The sequence below is a fragment of the Anolis sagrei genome, chromosome 4 (assembly GCF_037176765.1).
Source record: "Anolis sagrei isolate rAnoSag1 chromosome 4, rAnoSag1.mat, whole genome shotgun sequence".
Classification (NCBI taxonomy): domain Eukaryota; kingdom Metazoa; phylum Chordata; class Lepidosauria; order Squamata; family Dactyloidae; genus Anolis; species Anolis sagrei.
Genome location: NC_090024.1, coordinates 2,363,624 through 2,384,990, shown reverse-complemented (window position 1 = coordinate 2,384,990; position 21,367 = coordinate 2,363,624). Strand labels below are relative to the sequence as shown.

Sequence of the window (21,367 nt, the reverse complement as noted above, 5' to 3'; positions counted from 1 at the left end):
TGGCCATGTTCTAGCGGCATTCTCTCCTGACGTTTCGCCTGCATCTATGGCAAGCATCCTCAGAGGTAGTCAGGTACCTCACTACCTCTGAGGATGCTTGCCATAGATGCAGGCGAAACATCAGGAGAGAATGCCTCTAGACCATGGCCACATAGCCCGAAAAAACCTACAATATTAAACTACATTAATTTCACAGTGTAGATGCAATTGGAATCGATCATGGATAGGAATCCATACATAGATAGGAAGCTGCTAGAACAGGTGTGGGCAAACTTGGGCCCCTAGGTGTTTTGGACTTCAGCTCCCACAATTCCTAACACTGGGCTAAAGAGACATTTGGCTGCTTAATCCAGATCTCTGTCTTTGTGTCACCATTCCCCATTGCAATCTCTGTCCCCGAATGGGTCACTAACTGGCCGAGTCTTCCTTGCAGATTTTGGGTTCGCCAACCGCTATTCCCTGAAGAACTCCCTGATGAGCACGTTCTGTGGCTCCGTGGCCTACACCGCCCCAGAGATCCTCATGAGCAAGAAGTACAACGGGGAGCTGGCTGACCTATGGAGCCTGTGAGTCACAGAGCACCACTTTATTTACATATTTATGTATTTATTACGCTTTTATCCTGCCCTTTTCAACCCAAAGGCGACTCAGGGCGGCGTAGAGACTGGCAACATTAGATGCCGAACACACATAAATGCATCATTTAAAACAGGTTAAAAATCACATAATAAAATTCATAATAAAACATTTTAAAATTATAAAAACTTCGGGGTTAAAATTATGTCCATTTGCACCGTTTTCCAGTGCCGGGCAATATAAATAATAAGATGACCCACCTGCACTGGAAGCAAAGCTTCCCTCAATCTGGAGACTATGCTCCCATTGATGCAGCCTAGAATCACATTGGCCTTTCTAGATGCTGCATCACACTCCGGGCTCATGTTCAGCTTGGGGCTGTGGCGCAGCTGGTTGGGAGTCAGAAGCATTAAGGTCACTATTGACCAAAAAAAAAAGGTCATGAGTTCGAAACCAGCCCGGGTTGGAGTGAGCTTCCAACCAATTTGTGTAGCTTGCTGTTGACCTTTGCAGCCCAAAAGACAGTTCATCTGTCAAGTAGGAAATTTAGGTACCACTTATGCAGGGAGGCTAATTTACAATGCCATAAAAATCTCCAGCAAGCATGCAAAGAATGAGGAAGTACTTCATCAGTGTCACAAACGGACGGTGACGTGACAGCTCCCCTGGTGGCCAGAAAATTGGAATGCTTAATAGCCTCTGTCTGTCTATGCGTGTTGTGTGTCTATGGCATTGAATGTTTGCCATGTATGTGTACATTGTAATCTGCCCTGAGTCCCCTGCGGGGTGAGAAGGACGGAATATAAATACTAGGCCTGGGCAGTTTTGTTCGTTAATTTTGTAATTCGTTAAATATTCGTTATTTTTAGCAATTACAAAATGAATACAAAACATTTTTTCAAACCCGGAAGGGTTTTTCAATAACGAAACGGCATCCTCCATCCTTTTTACGAGCTTCCGCCCATTTTAGAAATGGGATGGAGGATGCTGGTGCCTGGGAGCCAATCCGGCGCTCCCAAGCACCCAAGCAGTGCACCGTGGCTGATTTTGATTGGCCGGGAAGCCCTTTAAAAGCGGCTCCGCGTGGCCGCTTTGCTCATTGTTGCGGAGGCGAGGGAGAAGGGAGGTCCGGGAGGGCGGCTTGCATTGGCTTGCATTGGCTTGCATTGGCTTGCATTGGCTTGCATTGGTTGGCTGGCTAAACTGGATTTCCTTGCATTGACTCCTTAATTCCTTAATTCTGTTGTTGGGAGAGCGAGGGCGGTTTTTGTTAATTTGTTAATTTTCCATTTTTAAATATTTTTGAAAAATACCTTTCTTTTATTCTTAAAAAAAATCAAAAAATATTCTAAAAAAAGAAAAGAATCTTGTGTGCCTGTGTGTGCGTTTGTCATTTGTGTAGTTCCAACCAGTGCGCTCCTTTTGCCAACAGAAAGTGCTATAATACAGTGCTCGCTCATTATTTGTGTAGTTCCAACCAGTGCGCTCCTTTTGCCAACACAAAGTGCTATATAATATAATATAGTGCAATTAGCACGAATAACGAAATTTCGTAAATGCCTTTTGCGCATGCGCTAACGCGGTGCGCCATCTTAACGAATCGATTCGTTATTAACGATGCATACAAATAACGAAATTTCGTAAATGCTTTGCGCATGCGCCAACGCGGGCGCCATCTTAACGAATCGATTCGTAAATATTTACGAAATTTCGTAAATACCAAACTTTTTTAAGGGAAAATTTTGTAATTATTTTAAATATCGAAACAAAAAAAAACCCCAATTACAAATCGATTTTAGAAACAAATTTTTCTGTTGTTACCCAGGCCTAATAAATACCACAAATAAATAAATAAATAAATAAGTATTAGATGCCAAACACACATAAGGATACACATTAAACACACATTAAGGATGACATGATGATGTAATCCTTAATGATGTTGTACTTGGTTGTATTTGTATATTTTGTAATTGCATATATGCTGTAAACCGACCTGAGTCCCTCGGTTGAGGTGAGAAGGCCAGTATAGAAATCTTCCAAATAAAATAAATAAATAAATAAATACATCATTTAAAATAGATTAAACCACATAATAAAATTCATAATAAAACAGTTTTAAATTATAAAAAATAAATGACTTCTGGGTTAAAATCATGTCCATTTGCATCATTTTCCAGTGCTGGGCAATACAAATAATGATGCACCTGCATGGGATGACCCACCTGCACTGGGAGCAAAGCTTCCCTCGATCTGGAGACTTTGCTTCCATTGATGCAAGCTAGAATTGCATTGGCCTTTCTAGATGCCGCATCACACTCTGGGCTCATGCTCAGTGTCAGGACTCAATTCCTGAGGGCACGAAGACATCACACATTCCCTCCGTGACATCCTGAATGAATCATCCTGGCTGAATCAATTTTCTCTCTGACATTTTGAAGCCGGCAGAAGGCGCTGGAAACCTTGTATTAGAACTTGTGAAGCAACAAGCTGTAATAAGGAAACTGAGAAGAGGGGGAGATAGAATCATAGAATCATAGAATCATAGAATCATAGAATCAAAGAGTTGGAAGAGACCTCCTGGGCCATCCAGTCCAACCCCCTGCCAAGAAGCAGGAATATTGCATTCAAATCACCCCTGACAAATGGCCATCCAGCCTCTGCTTAAAAGCTTCCAAAGAAGGAGCCTCCACCACACTCCGGGGCAGAGAGTTCCACTGCTGAACGGCTCTCACAGTCAGGAAGTTCTTCCTCATGTTCAGATGGAATCTCCTCTCTTGTAGTTTGAAGCCATTGTTCCGCGTCCTAGTCTCCAAGGAAGCAGAAAACAAGCTTGCTCCCTCCTCCTCCCTGTGGCTTCCTCTCACATATTTATACATGGCTATCATATCTCCTCTCAGCCTTCTCTTCTTCAGGCTAAACATGCCCAGTTCCCTAAGCCGCTCCTCATAGGGCTTGTTCTCCAGACCCTTGATCATTTTAGTCGCCCTCCTCTGGACACATTCCAGCTTGTCAATATCTTTCTTGAATTGTGGTGCCCAGAATTGGACACAATATTCCAGATGTGGTCTAACCAAAGCAGAATAGAGGGGTAGCATTACTTCCTTAGATCTAGACACTATGCTCCTATTGATGCAGGCCAGAATCCCATTGGCTTTTTTTTGCTGCCACATCACATAGATGGGCAGGAAAGGTGTATAAAAGGAAGTGGTGGTGGGAAAAAGTCAGTAGTGTCTTTCTTTGCTGCAGAGATACAAGCAATATATCCATTTCAAAGCAAAGCCGGCTTGTGAGTAGTCATTTAATATTGCTTTATAGATCCTACAGTCTTACGCTCAGCTTGTGGTCTCCGAAGACTCCTAGAACCCTTTCCCATGGGACTATTGTTGCACAAATGCATCTGTGCATTTCATTTTTATTATCTAAACAAAGTGCCACACAGTTTCCCGTGTTGAAATTCATTTTGGCCAATCCGTCCTCTCATCTGTGAAGGTCAGTTTGGATTCTGACCAGGGGAACTAACTTGCCTTTTAGCAACGACCTGTGAGGACAGGACAAGAGTCACACCTGTGCACTTCAGTTTACTGTGCTTACAAGGTTAGTTTTGGCATGTCCCTGCTTTGGAGAAGTAAAAACATAATGGGATGAAGAGGTGTAGCAATTAACGTGCGTTAATTACGAGGGTTGAATGAAAAGTAATGCCTCCACCTTCGTTACTTGGGTTTGGATGGGAATATTTTAATAAATCAAACGCAGAAATAATCCTTAGAATGTGCTCTTGAACTACCACTATTCACTTTTCCACATAATCACCAGACAATTGGATACATTTCTGCCAATGATGAAGTTTTCTGAAGCCGTCACGGAAGAAGTCGACACTCTGTTTCCGCAACCACCCTCTCACAGTTCTCTCAACGTCTTCATCAGAAGCATCATGATGTCCCCGCAGATCATCTTTCATTATCAGGAACAGATGGAAGTCAGACAGTGCTAAATCTGGACTGAATGGAGGATGCCGTATGGTGGTGAGATCCAATCTCTGAAGTTTCAAGTCAGTGTGCTTTCATTTCAGGCATCAGCATCCTGGGTCCCCATCGTGCACAGATCTTCTGATTGCCAAGCAAAGCAAAGCAAGAATGTGACCCTCATGTTCTTGTGAAATGCTGGTTATGCTTGAAATTTTCTCTGAGTGATACGACGACGATTGTCCTGAATTAATCTGTCAAAACTTTTGCTTGTGAAACTCGGTGGTTGCTGTCACAGGACATCCAACTCTTTCTTTGTCATGCAAGTCAGATTTTCCCACTTTATCTAATGGTGGTTGATATGTCGATGTGATGGTGTTTGATGTGTTGATGTGAGTACTCATCCAAGGACGCACAGTACTCACATCAACACAATCACCCTAAACAGCTTGCATTCTCTGATGAATCTCCTTTGAGGTGACACCTTCTGCTTCAAGAATTCAATGACTGGACGTTGCTTAAGTCGCATAGACGAACCGTACTCCATACTCCGCACTTTAACAACACAACCGTTCAATGCTAAGGATTCCCTCCGAAATGGAACTGTAGAGGAGAGTCAACTGAGCAAGCCAGTACCTGCTGCATACCAGTTCTGCCATCTGTTGAGGACTTACGAAGGTGGAGGCATTACTTTTTCTGCTAAGGCTTTCCGCCAAAATGGAACTGTAGAGGAGAGTCTACCGAGAAAGCCAGTACCTGCCACATACCAGTACTGCCATCTGTTGAGGAGTTACGAAGGTGGAGGCATTACCTTTTCTGCTAAGGCTTCCTGTTAAAATGGAACTGTAGAGGAGAGTCTACCGAACAAGCCAGTACCTGCTGCATACCGGTACTGCCATCTGTTGAGAAGTTACGAAGGTGGAGGCATTACTTTTTCTGCTAAGGCTTCCCGCCAAAATGGAACTGTAGAGGAGAGTCTACCGAACAAGCCAGTACCTGCCGCATACCAGTACTGTAATCTGTTGAGGAGTTACGAAGGTGGAAGCATTACTTTTTCTGCTAAGGTTTCCCACCATAGTGGAACTGTAGAGGAGTCTACCGAACAAGCCAGTACATACTGCATACCAGTACTGTATTCTGTTGAGGACTTACGAAGGTGGAGGCATTACTTTTTCTGCTAAGGCTTCCTGCCAAAATTGAACTGTAGAGGAGAGTCTACTGAACAAACCAGTACCTGCCGCATACCAGTACTGTCATCTGTTGAGGAGTTACGAAGGTGGAGGCATTACTTTTCATTCAACCCTTGTATAATGCAAAAAAGGAGTCATTTGCCCAACATCAGCCCTAGAATCCTAGAGCTAGAAGGGTCCTCCAAAGGCCATCCAGTCCAACCCCCTTCTGCCAGGCAGCAAGACACAATTCAAGCCCTCCAGCTTCCAGAAGAGGAGACTCCACCAGATTCCCAGGCAGGATATTCCACACCTGAACTACTCTTCCTGTCGGGAAGTCCTTCCCAATGTTGGCATATATTGTTCGGATGTAATATTGGGATGTATTGACGTGGAACCCCCTTTTCTTCCTCTGCTCAGTGGGGTGATCCTCTACGCCATGGTGACAGGGAAGCTCCCCTTCAAGGAGCGCCAGCCACACAAGATGATCCACGTCATCCGGCAGGGACTCGCCTTCCGGCAGCCCATCTCTCCAGGTACTGACCTTGTAGAGCAGGCACGGGCCAGCTTGGGCCTTTCAGGAGTTTGGGATTTCAACTCTGTCCCACTGAAAATGCACCCTTGTCATGAATACCTTTTGAACCTTAAAATGTTCTTTAATCCATTTTCAGTGGGACAGACCTCACTACCTCTGAGGATGCTTGCCATAGATGCAGGCGAAACGTCAGGAGAGAATGCCTCTAGAACATGGCCATATAGCCCGAAAAAACCTACAACAACTTCAGTGGGACCGCTTGCATTAGGCACTTTCAGAGACAGAAGTAGGTATACAGACCCCAGAACTGGGTTTGATAACGACTATATTGGTTACACAGGCAAAAGTGGGGAGACATCACATATACTCTTAACATTCACGCACAATCCATTCATTCAATCGGCCATACTCACCATCCTTCTTCATTCAATCCATCAGGTTTCTTGGGAGAAGGCAAGTGTTCAGACTCTGCATTCCATCTAGATATGGCACACTTTCTGAAGAGAAAAGGGTCTCCTTAATAGCAGCAACTTTTCTTGCTGCTATTGTTCTCCTGATTGGGTTGTTGTAGGTTTTTTCAGGTTGTATGGCCATGTTCTAGAGGCATTCTCTCCTGACGTTTCACCTGCATCTATGGCAAGCATCCTCAGAGGTAGTGAGGTCTGTTGGAACTAGGAAAAAGGGTGTGGAATGACCAGGGTGGGACAAAGGACTATTGTCTGTTGGAGCCAGGTGTGAATGTTTCAACTGACCACCTTGATTAGCATTTGATGGCCTGACAGTGCCTGGAGCAATCTTTTGTTGAGAGGTGATTAGATGTCCTTGTTTGTTTCCTCTCTGCTGTTTTGCTGTTCTAATGTTAGACTTTTTTTTAATACTGGTAGACAGATTTTGTTCATTTTCATGGTTTCCTCCTTTCTGTTGAAATTGTCCACATGCTTCTTGTGGATTTCAATGGCTTCTCTGTGTAGTCTGACATGGTGGTTGTGAGAGTGGTCCAGCATTTCTGTGTTCTCAAATAATATGCTGTGTCCAGGTTGGTTCATCAGGTGCTCTGCTATGGCTGACTTCTCTGGTTGAAGGAGTCTGACGTGCCTTTCATGTTCCTTGATTCGTGTTTGGGCAATGCTGCGTTTGGTGGTCCTTCTGCAGACTTGTCCACAGCTGCATGGTACACGGTAGACTCCTGCAGAGGTGAGAGGATCCCTCTTGTCCTTTGCTGAACGGAGCATTTGTTGGATTTTCTTGGTGGGTCTGTAGATAGTTTGTATGATCCACCCAGAGGAAAAGTGTTCTTGCCAGACATCAAGGGAACCACTGACCGCATAGGGAAGCCGATGAGGAAACACAACATACAAACTATCTCCAGACCCACCAAGAAAATCCAACAAATGCTACGTTCAGCAAAGGACAAGAGGGATCCTCTCACTTCTGCAGGAGTCTATCGTATAGGCTTTATAGGCCAAGACCAGCACTTTGAATTGTGCTCGGAAATGGACCGGCAGCCAGTGAAGTTGACGTAACGGGGGTGGTATGCTCCCTGTATGACACTCCAATGAGCAGTCTGGCTGCCGGCTGTTGGATTAGTTGCAGTTTCCGAACAGTCTTCAAAGGCAACCCCATGTAGAGTGCCTTGCAGTAATCTATTCGGGATGTAACAAGAGCGTCTTCATCCTTGCCAGACCTTAATAGGCCCTTGGACGGTCCCGAATCATACAATTTCATTGAATCCACAATCTTTGGATTTGACTGGTCAACTAATTCCCAGTCCACCAAAGAGTCTGTTCTACATGTTAATTGTCTGGTGAAGGGGAGGTGTAGCACAGGCCTTCCCTTCACCAGGGAAGGGACTGTTCCCTGGCTGTTAGGAATTATGGGAGTTGAAGTCCAAAACACCTGGAGGGCCCAAGTTTGCTCATGTCTGGTGTAGCAGGAGTCTGGGACCTCCCTTGCCTGCTCAAGGACTCCCCCATTGATTGATCCCCCTGGAGTAGTGGTTCTCAACCTGGGGTCCCCAGATGTTTTTGGCCTTCAACTCCCAGAAATCCTAACAGCTGGTAAACTGGCTGGGATTTCTGGGAACTGTAGGCCAAAAACATCTGGGGACCCCAGGTTGAGAACCACTGCCCTGGAGCTACATGAGTGCGTCCTCACCTGCTGTTCTTCTCCCCTCTGCTCCAGAATGCCAGAACCTCATTGAGAGCTTGCTCCAGCTGAAGCCGGCTGCCCGCTTGGGGCTGCAGCAGGTGGCCACGCACCGCTGGATGCTGCCGGCCACGTCAGCCATCTTCCACCGGGTGATGAGTTCCATGGGAGTCCACCCCTCCGAGTGCAAGATGAGCCAGGAGAAGTCACAGCTGAGCCCAGGTATGGAGCACACCGCCATCCGTCCCCAGCAGGTTTTCTATGGCTGACAGGGATTCAGACCTCAGTCCTCTGCAGCCCTTGTCATGAATTTATTTTAAACCTTAAGACTGTGTTTTAATCCGTTTTCAGTGGAACAGAGTACATCAGGAACTTTCAGATAAGTTATACACACAGACTCCAGTACTGGGGTTATTGGTTATGTTGCAGAATATACGTTACCCGAGATCATTAGAATACAATCAAGTCGCAATTGCTCCAGTTTTTATAGCATAAAGTCACTTGTTTACACATGCGCAGAAAGGATCTGACATTTACACAGTACAATTATTAACAGGTGTTCCCATGTATAGTTGCCACGGACATTTTTATCAGGTCTTGGCAGCCACATTGTGACCCCAAACATCTGCCCGATTATGTAACTTATCCCAACCTTCACCCGTTACCCTAAGATGACACGTATAAGTTCAATTGCTTAAATCTCTAATTGAATTATAACTTATATATACTTATAACATAAGATTTGATCAAGGCAATCTCCTTTTAGTTAAATTCAGCCTTAATAACTTCATTATAACTTATTTCTTTATGAATAATGATGAAGGAAAAACATTAGGATGAAGCTCTTCTAAAATTGCCTGCTATTTACATTCAGTAGTCAGAGGATGGCGCTCTCTCACCATATGACCTTAGATGTTCCAAGTTTTGGATCAATACTATTGATCTCTTTGTCCTGCCAAACTTCTCTTGTTGACTTCTTATCTATGTAAACATTGTCTAAAACAAACATTGGCTAGAACAACCTGACCCAAAGTTCAGTGTCAATCAATATCATCTGCAGGTTTTTCATGCTTGCAAATTAACTCAATAGAAATAGTCTTCTCAGAATCAGGTAGGAACATGAATCTTCTATTTTATTCTAAATTATTATGATTTCCCTTTATTATTATTTTATTTTCTCCTATCTACCGCCACAGTTACACAGGCAAAGGGAATCATTACCTATACTCAGCATTCACTCCACATACATTCAACATTCATACTCACCATCTGTTGGAACTCAGCCTGTGATTGTGTTTAAGGACCAGGGTGCTTTAGATTTGGGGAGTGATGACAATGAGTTTCAAGAAGGTAATGGTCCGGTCGATGATATTGATGCAGAGAATGACCAGGAGATCCCTGTTCAAAGTGTAGTTTCTCATGAGAATGCCCCTGAAGGGTGTGGGGATGATGGTGTGCTCCCTGAATTGCTACCAGAGAATTCCCATGATTTGGAGCTTGAGAACAGCTCGGCACCTGGCCCATCTGCAGAAATTAATATGCAAATAAATAGACGGGAGGTGATTAGTCAGAACAGAAGAGCAGAGCAGTTGCTTCGGCGTTCTGCCAGGCTCAGAGAAAGAAAGATAAGAGATTCAAAGCTAAAGCGAAACCAATTTCTGGCCGCTTGGGACATAGCTTAATGAAGAGACAAAAGTCCCAAGTACAGGGTCTGTAGTCAGATGAAGCATCGTTTGGAATCAAGTCAAGATCTCGTTCCTGTTCCTTGGAAGCTTTGCTTGGAAAAGATTCATGTTTAAAGTGCCTTTTTTCATGGTTTTGATTCTTGGATTCTATGATTTTGTATTCACTTGCCTTGGATTCATGTTTCCTGATTTCTTGGATTTTGTTATAGAAGTTTCTGCCATGTTTTTTCATGGACTTTGATAGACTAATTCCCTGGACTATTTGGTTCCGGCTTATCTTCCTACCTAATTGGATTTACCTATTCCTTTAAAGTGTGTTTTACTTTTACAGCTTTTAAATTATCTTCAATAAACTGATTGCATTTCTACTCAACTGTGTAGTGTTTAAAGTCAGAGGGCTTTTCCTGGTCTGGAGTGCAACACCATCCCTCTGTATTATAAAAGAATACAACAGGTATGAAAGAATAGAACAGGTATGAGCCAACTTTGGCTCTCCCTCCAGGTGTTTTTTATTTTAACTCCCACAATTGTGGGAGTAGAAGGCCAAAACACCTCGAAGGAGAGCCGAAGTTGGCCCATACCTGTGTTATTCTTTTCACTATGTGCTATCTGTCCCTTTGCAGGTGAGACAGGCGGCTCTATCTCGCAGCTCCCCGGTCTGGATGGCCCGGCTAAGACAACCGAGGGTCCATCAAAGGATCCCAAGCCATTGTCGGCACCGGCCCCTCGTGCTGCCTCAGCCTCTGGCGCCTTCCCGACCCGTCCCAAGACGGAGAAGAAGAGCTCTGACTCACCGACGTCAGCAACGACAGTGCCAGCAATGTCGCTGACGGCTCACGGTCTGCTCCAGCTGCCCTCCCCGCGCAAGACGGAGCGCCCGCCGCGGCTGTCCCTGTACCGGCCCAGCCTGCTGACCACCCTGCAGCCCTTCCACCACCTGCCCCACTTCCGCAAGCCCGGCTCTGCCTTCTCCACCAGCGCCTATGTGGCCAGCAAGCGCATGTCGGCTGGGGAGAAGGGGCCGGTGCGGTCGGCAGCGGCGGTGCTGGGCGGCGGAGGCGGGAGTGGGTCGGCCAGCCTCTCCAAGCAGGTGCACTCCCTGTACACCATGACGCCGTGCCCGTGACCCACGGACCGGCCCCACGTCACCTCGGACTCATGCGCGGCTCCGGCGGTGGGGCTGAGACGGAGCCGAAGGACAAGAGGCAGCGAGCAATATTAAATATTATTCAGAGTCCCACCCGGGCTGCCTGCTGAATGGGGGCAGCTTTCTCTAAGGCACCTGCCGCGGACGAGAGACGTCTCAGGTGTTGCCGTTGGCCAGCTTTGCAGTTCTATTTCTATATCCTTGCTCTGTGTGGCGGCCTCGCACCCTCCTGCTCTTGCCATCTCTGCCACTTAACTAGCCAAACCTATTGTCCCCATATTTTAAAAAAGAGCAGGGGAAAAGAAGAGCCAAATACTAGGAAAGATTCTGGAAGCAAATCATTAAAGAGACTGTAACCACTTAGAAAGGAATGTCATACTCACCAAGAGTCAACACGGGTCCCTCAAACACAGGTCATGCCAGACTAACCGTGTTTCTTTTTTTCAGTGAGAGTTTACAAGCTTGTTGAGATGAAGGGAATGCGGTGGGTGTCGTAGCATTTATTTCATTCACACCTTTGACAAGATTATCTTCTTGCAAAGAGGGCTACGCAATACTCCTGTGAGGTGGGCTGGAAACAGGGTGACAGACCGAAACCAAAGGGCGCTCCTGTCCAACGGCTCCCTTCCTCCTCTTGGAGAGAAGAAGGGACTAGTCGGGTATCAAAGAGGGGCTCGATGTTGGTGTCATGTAAATCACCCATCGTTCACGTTTTATCAGTTTACACACTGTCTTGCCAGAGAAAGAAAATATGCCACTGATCATCTGTGTGGCATATTTTCTTTCTCTGGCAAGACAGTGTGTGAACTGATAAAACTCAGTGGTTGCTGTCATAGGACGTCCAACTCTTCGTTTGTCACACAACACTGTACTAGTATGCGGCAGGCACTGGCTTGTTCAGTAGACTCTCCTCTACAGTTCCATTTTGGCGGGAAGCCTTAGCATTGAATGATTGTGTTGTTAAAGTGCGAAGTATGGACCCCTGCGCAGACGGCCAGTCAATACAACTTAAGCAATGTGCAGTCATTGAATTCTTGACAGCAGAAGGTGTCACCCCAAAGGAGATTCATCAGAGAATGTAAGCTGTTTAAAGGGATTGTGTTGATGTGAATACTGTGCATCGTTGGGCAAGTAAGTTGAAAGATGTTGAGGTGGGAACATCTGACTTGCGTGACAAACAAAGAGTTGGACGTCCTGTGACAGCAACCACTGAGTTTTATCAGTTCACACACTGTCTTGCCAGAGAAAGAAAATATGCCACACAGATGATCAGTCAAGAACAAGCACCGTATTTCCCAGCATATAAGATAACTTTCTAACCTTGGAAAATCTTCTGGAAAGTTGGAGGTGGTCTTATATGCCGGGTATAAAAATGGGAGGCATAAAAAATGCCTCAGCGGGCACGTCCAAGGCACGCCACCGCCCAGGACTGCTGGGAGTCATAGTCCAGAGGCTCTTCCTTGAGTTTGGGTGTTGTCACGTTGCCAGGGCTCTGCCTTATTTAGGTAGAGATGAATCAAACTCCCAGTTTTATCAAACAGTTTTATTAAAACAGCACTTACTTGCTGGCTGTTTTAATAGACCAAAATATAAAACGTAAAGATAGCAAAAACAACTCGGTAGTCAAAAGGGTCCTGTCCAGTGGTCAAATGCCAAGAGTTCAATAAACAAAGTCCAGGGATCAAGAGTCTATACCATAGTCAAAAGCCAGTCCAAAGGTTCAAGGTTCCAGGAGACAGGTCAGGATACCAAAAAATCCAACAGACCTGGGGGGTGGGGGGGAACCAGCAGCATCCACCACCAAAATACAACAGGGACTAGTTGGGTGTCAAAGAGGGGCTCCATGTTGGTGTAATGTAAATCACACATTGTTCACTGTTTTGCCAGAGAAAGAAAATATGCCACGCAGATGCAGGGGCGGCTCAACCCAAACCCAAACGCAAAGTAAGCATTTGCAGTATAGTTGATTTTGCCCAGGGGTGCTCTTGAGGCACTCTTGGGGGAAAATAGACCTTGACGTATGTGAGTTGTAGTTACTGGGATGTATAGTTCACCTACAATCAAAGAGCATTCTGAACTCCACCAATGATGGAATTGAACCAAATATGGCACACAGAACTCCCATGACGAACAGAAAATATATATCAGTGATTGGTTAGGTGGGGGGGGGGGGGCGCCAAAATACTGTTTGCTTACTGTTGAAAAACAAACAGCAAAAATAGTAAAAACTTCCAACTCCAAATGTGTCAATAATCCACAAGGTTCCGGGTGCAAGAATAATCAAGAGTCCCAAGGCAGCAAGGCATCCACAACAGAAATAGAAGAAAACCCAAGAAACATAGAATCCAATAGAGAAATACAGGAACAATCTCTGGTGCTTGGAAACAAGAACATGAACAAAGGCATGAAACTACGAGGGTTGAATGAAAAGTAACGCCTCCAGCTTTGTAACTCAACAGATGGCAGTATAGTGTTCCCTCGCTACTTCGCGGTTCGCTTATTGCGGACTTGCCGTTTCACAGATTTCAAAAAATAATAATTTAAAATATATATCATGGTATTTTTGCTGTTTTGTGGGGTTTTGCCGCCGCTGCTCTCCAAGGCGCTTTCCCTCCTCAGTCCTCCCTCCCTCCCTCCAGCCTTGAAGGGCCTTTCCTTCACTTTATTTTAAGTTTATAAAGACTTAAAATAGTGCATAACTACTAAAATAATGTATAAATATTAAAATAAATAGAGTATCCCTATATCGTGGTTTTTTACTTATTGCGGGAGGTCCTGGTACCTAACCCCAGCAATAATGAGGAACACTGTACTGGTATGCAGCAGGCACTGGCTTGTTCAGTAGACTCTCCTCTATAGTTCCATTTTGGCGGGAAGCCTTACCATTGAGCGCTTGTGTTGTTAAAGTGCGAAGTATGGAACCCTGCGCAGATGGCTGGTCAATGCGACTTAAGGAAAGTGCAGTCATTGAATTCTTGACAGCAGAAGGTGTCACCCCAAAGGAGATTCATCAGAGAATGTAAGCTGTTTATGGGGATTGTGTTGATGTGAGTACTGTGCGTTGTTGCGCATTTAAGAAGCTTGAACCTGTATCATAGCTAAAACCACAGCAAAAGATCTTAAATATTTATTTTAAATAAATATGTTGAGGTGGGAACATCTGACTTGCATGACAAACAAAGAGTTGGATGTCCTGTGACAGCAACCACCGAGTTTCACAAGCAAAAGTTTGACAGATTGATTCAGGACGATCGTCGTATCACTCAGAGAGAAATTTCAAGCATAATTGGCATTTCACAAGAATGTGTGGGTCACATTATTGCTTTGCTTGGCTATCAGAAGATCTGTGCACGATGGGTACCCAGGATGAGAGAACTGTGAGAGGCTGGTTGTGGAAACAGAGTGTCGACTTCTTCCGTGACGGCTTCGGAAAACTTACTAATTGTTGGCAGAAATGTATCCAATTGTCTGGTGATTGTGTAAGAAAAGTGAATAGCGGTACTTAAAGAGCACATTCTAAGGATTATTTCTGTGTTTGATTTATTAAAATATTCCCATCCAGACCCAAGTAACGAAGGCGGAGGCACTACTTTTCATTCAACCCTCGTAGAAGTCTCTAAACAGGCATGGCTTGATAAGAGCTGTTGTCTCCATTATCAATGTGGGACCAGACTGCTGGGCAAAACCCAGCCTTCCTAATATACCAAAAAATCATGACTTTTCATATGAGATTCAGATATGGGCCTCTTTTCTAATAAGCGCCGTGACCTTCGTATTCTTTGTTGATCAGCCCTAAGTCTACTAAAACTAAGTCTCCTATCAACAAACTCATTACCATGATCTTGGAGCTCATTATTCTTGGCACTTGGAGTTTCAGCCTCTGAACTTCTCCGAGAGATCAGCTCCACTGCATCCTCTGGAATGTGGCCTTGAGTAGTTGGAGACACCGACTGCTCAGTTTCAGGACTTAAAATCTGAGGTCCAGAATCCTCATTAACAGTAATATCAGACACCACCATAGGCTGAACTACAACATTAGCCTTAGCTGAAGCTAAGGGTGAGTTAGTTGCTGATCTTGTTCTGGCTCAGGCACTTCTACATCAGGAGAACCCGGCTACTGCTGAGCAGCACTAATGTCCACATCCTCAAACTGCTCAGGTAACTGCTCAGCCATGGTCCTGAGTTTGTCTGTTGGCTAGACGTCCTCTTCCTCCTCATCCTCAATCAGGACCTGAGCCCTGACGGGGGGACCCAGAGAACAGGTAATTCAGGTGGGGGTCCTGATGCCACCTCAACTCTGGTGCATTGGCCAAGTAGCCATAGAACAGTGTTTCTCAGCTTTCCTAGTGCTGTGACCCCTTAACCCAATTCCTCATGTTGTGGTGACCCCAACATTATTTTCATTGCTACTTTATAACTGTAATTTGGCTACTGTTATGTATTGTAACGTAAATATCCGACATGCAGAATTTATTTTCATTCACTGGACCAAACTGGGCACAAATACCCAATACATGAAGTTGGGGGGGATTGGTTTTGTCACTTGAGAGTTGTAGTTGCTGGGATTTATAGTTTGCCTACGATCAATGAGCATTCTGAACTCTACCAATGATGGAATTGAACCAACCTTGGCACACATGACCTACAGAAAATACTGGAAGGGTTTGGTGGTTATTGACCTTGAGTTTGGGACTTATAGTTCACCAACCACCAGAGAACACTGTGGGCTCAAACATTGATGGATCTGGACCAAATGAGGAAGCAAGAAGCCATCTTGTTCCCTTCTGCTTCAGGATAAGCCTTGTCTTAAAGGGCACTAGAAATCTGAGTAAGTGTTTAAAATTAGTTGCTTTGAGTGTTGCTTTGTTAGAGGCACTAGAAATCTGAGTAAATATTGGCACAAATATTCAATATGACTAAATGTGAACAGTGGTGGAATTTGGGGAAAATAGAGCTTGACATTTGGGAGTTGTAGTTTCTGGGATTTATAGTTCACCTACAATCACAGAGCATTCTGAACCCCACCAACGAGAAAATTGGGCCAAGCTTCCCACGCAGAACCCCCACAACTTACAGAAAAATGCTGTGTTTTCTTATAGTCTTTGGCGACCCCTCTGACACCCCCTTGCGACCCCCCCAGGGGTCCTGACCCCCAGGTTGAGAAACGCTGCCATAGAGAATGCCTTCCTTGCCATCCCTGGATGAGGTCTTCTGGAAAGGGCTGCTGCATGGAAAGCCAGCCAGGACGCATCCTGCGAGTGAGAGGAGAAAGTGGGGAAGAGGTATCCATCTTGGAAGGAGGACTGGGGTTAGGGTTGCCAACTCAGAGGCGTGATCTGGACATCAATGTCCCTGTTTGGCCCTTCAGGGCAGAGGTCAGCAGGCAAGGGACCTCAGAGCTGAGTCACCTTTTGCCCAAAGCTCTGTTGCGGGATAGGTGCGTAATTTATAGTTTTCCAATCACACCCTCCCTCAGAACGCTGCACACTGGACCCAGTGCCTCAGAGGCAAATAAAAACAAATTTGTTTATTTATTTACTTATTTACAGCATTTATATTCTGCCCTTCTCACTCCGAAGGGGACCCAAGGCGGATCACAGAACACATACACAGCAAACATTCAATGCCGTTAAATAGTCTGGACAGACAGCGGTATTATGCCGGTAATTTCTCCAACTTCGGCATCCCAGAGGCCTTTTTCTGGTATTTATTTTATGGTGCCGTAAAATACCTCTCCGCTTAAGCGGTGCCTAATTTCTCTACTCACAGCCGTTTTCAAACTGTTTAGGTGGACAGTAAACTGGGCTGAAGGTCGGGTGCTCACCCCGACCCAGGCTTCGAACTGCCAACCTTCCAATTGGTAAGATCTGTGGCAGCTGGTGATTATCCAGCTGTGCTAAAGCTAATCAGCAGAGGATAACTGCATCGCCTGACCCTGTTCTGCACACTGTTTAGGAAAACTCACTGAATCAGTTTCCATCCGAAATATCTGGAGGCGTTTAATCCTGACACATTGTTCTATATGCAAATATGTACACAGATCAGGATCAACTGATCCACAATCAGTCAATGGCGTATACAGCAATATACTCACGGCATAGGCAACAGACACAATCAAGAAGCATGATGGCAAGAGAAAGAATGAGCATTTCCTGCCTTCTTTTATACCTACCTGCTGGCTCGTCACCAGCCAGGGGCAATGAATGATGCAAGCCTTTGTCATGAATGTCACATGATCATGACTCAGCCTCTCACTACCCCCTTAATCATGCTGCAGGGGTGTGACCACATGTCCATTAGAACTGTATTTTGCACATTAGATTCACTGCCAATTCATTTCTATCTAATAATGCATTTTCTGGCTAATAAGGTCTGCTTTATTGGGGCCGGAGTATGGCCAGCGTAGCATGACGCACTCTTCCTCTTCTTGGGGGAGGCCACAACAAAGACCCCAAACTGACCAAAAGAGGACAGGCAAAGTGGTCCAGATTCGCTGGTGCAGCAGGAGCCAGCGTCCTGCAGGTTGAAGCAGTTGGCACAGAAGGCAAGGCTCTTTGACCATGCTTTGGCCCTTATGGTCAGGCAATGACCACATGTCCATTAGAACTGTATTTTGCACATTAGATTCACTGCCAATTCATTTCTATCTAATAATGCATTTTCTGGCTAACAAGGTCTGCTTTATTGGGGCCAGAGTATGGCCAGCGTAGCGTGACGCACTCTTCCTCTTCTTGGGGGAGGCCACAACGAAGTCCCCAAACTGACCAAAGAGAGGACAGGAAAAGTGGTCCTGATTCGCTGGTGCAGCAGGAGCCAGCGTCCTGCAGATTGAAGCAGTTGGCACAGAACGCAAGGCTCTTTAGTCATGCTTTGGCCCTTGTAGTCAGGCAATGACCACATGTCCATTAGAACTGTATTTTGCATATTAGATTCACTGCCAATTCATTTCTATCTAATAATGCATTTTCTGGCTAACAAGGTCTGCTTTATTGGGGCCAGAGTATGGCCAGCGTAGCGTGACGCACTCTTCCTCTTCTTGGGGGAGGCCACAACAAAGACCCCAAACTGACCAAAAGAGGACAGGCAAAGTGGTCCAGATTCGCTGGTGCAGCAGGAGCCAGCGTCCTGCAGGTTGAAGCAGTTGGCACAGAAGGCAAGGCTCTTTGACCATGCTTTGGCCCTTATGGTCAGGCAATGACCACATGTCCATTAGAACTGTATTTTGCACATTAGATTCACTGCCAATTCATTTCTATCTAATAATGCATTTTCTGGCTAACAAGGTCTGCTTTATTGGGGCCAGAGTATGGCCAGCGTAGCGTGACGCACTCTTCCTCTTCTTGGGGGAGGCCACAACGAAGTCCCCAAACTGACCAAAGAGAGGACAGGAAAAGTGGTCCTGATTCGCTGGTGCAGCAGGAGCCAGCGTCCTGCAGATTGAAGCAGTTGGCACAGAAGGCAAGGCTCTTTAGTCATGCTTTGGCCCTTGTAGTCAGGCAATGACCACATGTCCATTAGAACTGTATTTTGCACATTAGAATCACTACCAATTCATTTCTATCTAGTAATGCATTTTCTGGCTAACAAGGTCTGTTTTATTGGGGCCAGAGTATGACCAATGTACTCTTCCTTTGGCCCTTGTAGTCAGGCAATGACCACATGTCCATTAGAACTGTATTTTGCACATTAGATTCACTGCCAATTCATTTCTATCTAGTAATGCATTTTCTGGCTAGCAAGGTCTGCTTTATTGGGGCTGGAGCATGACCAATGTAGCATGACGCACTCTTCCTCTTCTTGGGGGAGGCCACAACAAAGTCCCCAAACTGACCAAAGAGAGGACAGGAAAAGTGGTCCTGATTCGCTGGTGCAGCAGGAGCCAGCGTCCTGCAGGTTGAAGCAGTTGGCACAGAACGCAAGGCTCTTTGGCCATGCTTTGGCCCTTGTAGTCAGGCAATGACCACATGTCCAGCAGAACTGTATTTTGCACATTAGATTCACTGCCAATTCATTTCGAATTCATTAGATTCACTGCCAATTCATTTCATCATCTGCGAAGATGAGGGGCAGCGATACCTCCAATGCCAGGTATCACTGCCCCTCATCTTCGCAGCCCTTTGGGGCAAGGCTCGGGCCTCTCGCCGGCCGCCAGCTCTTCCTTCTGCAATTCCTCCTCCTCCTTCTGGTCCAGGCGCTGCAGCTCTTCCTCCACCTTCGTGGGGATCTCCACCTCCAGCAGGTTCTCCATCCCGGACGGAGGCTCCTCGGCGATCAGGACCTGCAGGAGAAAACAGACCCAGGGCTTTGGAAGCGGGACAAAAGGGCAGCCATCATTCCCCAAACACCACCATCGCAGACCCATACACTGCAAGTGGTGTCAGTGGCATAAGAAACATCTCAAGGTGAATCAGGGAATTCCACCAAATCCCAAACTTGATTCTTGGATTTTATGACTGTATGCCTTGGATTAATGTTTCCTGGTTTTCTGGATTATATTAGAGAAGTGTGGACGTTGTTTTCATGGGCTTTGTGGGAGTTGAAGTCCAAAACACCTGGAGGGCCCAAGGCTGCCCACGTCTGATATAGACCATTGGCACCTCATTGATGGATTAGCCCAAGAAATGACGTTTGGGCTTGTCACGATGATCCAACCGGACATGTTGTACTTGGTCCAGCCCACACGCTAAGCAATTAACCATTTAATACCTGCCTACCTGACACATGTCATAGAATCATAAATTTGGTGGGCCATACAGTCCAACCCCATTTTGCCAAGAAACAGGAAAATTGCCTTCAAAGCATTCCTGACAGATGGCCATCCAACTACTGTTTCAAAGCCTCCAAAGAAGGAGCCTGCACCACATTCCAGGGCAGAGAGTTCCACTGCTGAACAGCTCTCACAGGAAGTTCTTCCTAATGTTCAATCCCCTTTCCTGTAGTTTGAAGCTATTACTCCATTGTGTCCTTGTCTCCTTGTGGACAACAAGTTAAACATGAGCCAGGAATGTGATGTGGCGGCAAAAAAAAAAAAAAAAAGCCAATGGGATTTTGTCCTGCATCAAGAGGAGCCTAGTGTCTAGATCCAGGGAAGTCATGCTCCCCATGCTCTATTCTGCTTTGGCTAGACCACATCTGGAATATTGTGTCCAATTCTGGGCACCACAATTCAAGAGAGATATTGACAAGCTGGAATGTGTCCAGAGGAGGGCGACTCAAATGATCAAGGGTCTGGAGAACAAGCCCTATGAGGAGTGGCTTAAGGAGCTGGGCATGTTTAGCCTGAAGAAGAGAAGGTTGAGAGGAGATATGATAGCCATGTATAAATATGTGAGAGGAAGTCATAGGGAGGAGGAGGGAGCAAGCTTGTTTTCTGCTTCCTTGGAGACTAGGATGCAATGGAAGAATGGCTTCAAACTCCAAGAGAGGAGATTCCATCTGAACATGAGGAAGAACTTCCTGACTGTGAGAGCCGTTCAGCAGTGGAACTCTCTGCCCCGGAGGGAGTGTGGTGGAGGCTCCTTCTTTGGAAGCTTTTAAACAAGCTGGATGGCCATCTGTCAGGGGTGCTTTGAATGCAACATTCCTGCTTCTTGGCAGAATGGGGTTGGACTGGAGGATGGCCCAGGAGGTCTCTTCCAACTCTTTGATTCTATGATTCTATGAAGCAGAAAACAAGCTTGCTCCCTCCTCCCTAGGACTTCCCCTCACATATTCATACATGGCTCTTCTCATGTCTCCTCTCAATCTCCTCATTTGCAGACTAAACATGCCCAGCTCTTTAAGCCGCTCCTCATAGGGCTTGTTCTTCAGATCCTTGATCCTTTGAGTCACCCTCCTCTGGACACATTCCAGCTTAGGGTCAACATCTCCCTTCAATTGTGGTGCCCAGAATTGGACACAGTGTGATTCCAGGTATGGTCTAACCAAGGCAGAAAAGAGCATGGGGAGCAGGACTTCCCTGGATCTAGACACTAGGTTCCCCTCACATCTGTATACATGGCGCTCCTCATGTCTCCTCTCAGCCTTCTCTTCTGCAGGCTAGACATGCCCAGCTCTTTAAGCCGCTCCTCATAGGGCTTGTTCTCCAGACCCTTGATAATTTGAGTCACCCTCCTCTGGACACATCCCAGCTTGGAGTCAATATC

The 21,367-nt window shown here is 45.7% G+C and overlaps 2 protein-coding genes across 3 annotated transcripts in view; one reads left to right on the top strand and one right to left on the bottom strand.

Annotated features, from left to right (window-relative positions):
- LOC132772906 (testis-specific serine/threonine-protein kinase 5-like) overlaps positions 1-11,634 on the top strand; it is a 30,207-nt gene extending 18,573 nt beyond the window's left edge. For both annotated transcript variants that reach the window (XM_060771748.2, XM_067467211.1), the window contains 4 exons: positions 434-566; positions 6,131-6,246; positions 8,427-8,612; positions 10,699-11,634. In XM_060771748.2, the coding sequence (XP_060627731.2) occupies positions 434-566; positions 6,131-6,246; positions 8,427-8,612; positions 10,699-11,201 (938 nt within the window). In that variant the 3' untranslated portion in view covers positions 11,202-11,634. The remainder of the gene's footprint in view (positions 1-433; positions 567-6,130; positions 6,247-8,426; positions 8,613-10,698) is intronic.
- Positions 11,635-16,932: 5,298 nt separating this feature from the next.
- The window catches only part of HGH1 (HGH1 homolog), a 31,230-nt gene continuing 26,795 nt past the window's right edge, over positions 16,933-21,367 (bottom strand). Inside the window, exon 7 of the mRNA XM_060772801.2 lies at positions 16,933-19,500. Coding sequence (XP_060628784.2) covers positions 19,324-19,500 — 177 coding nt within the window. The 3' untranslated portion in view covers positions 16,933-19,323. The remainder of the gene's footprint in view (positions 19,501-21,367) is intronic.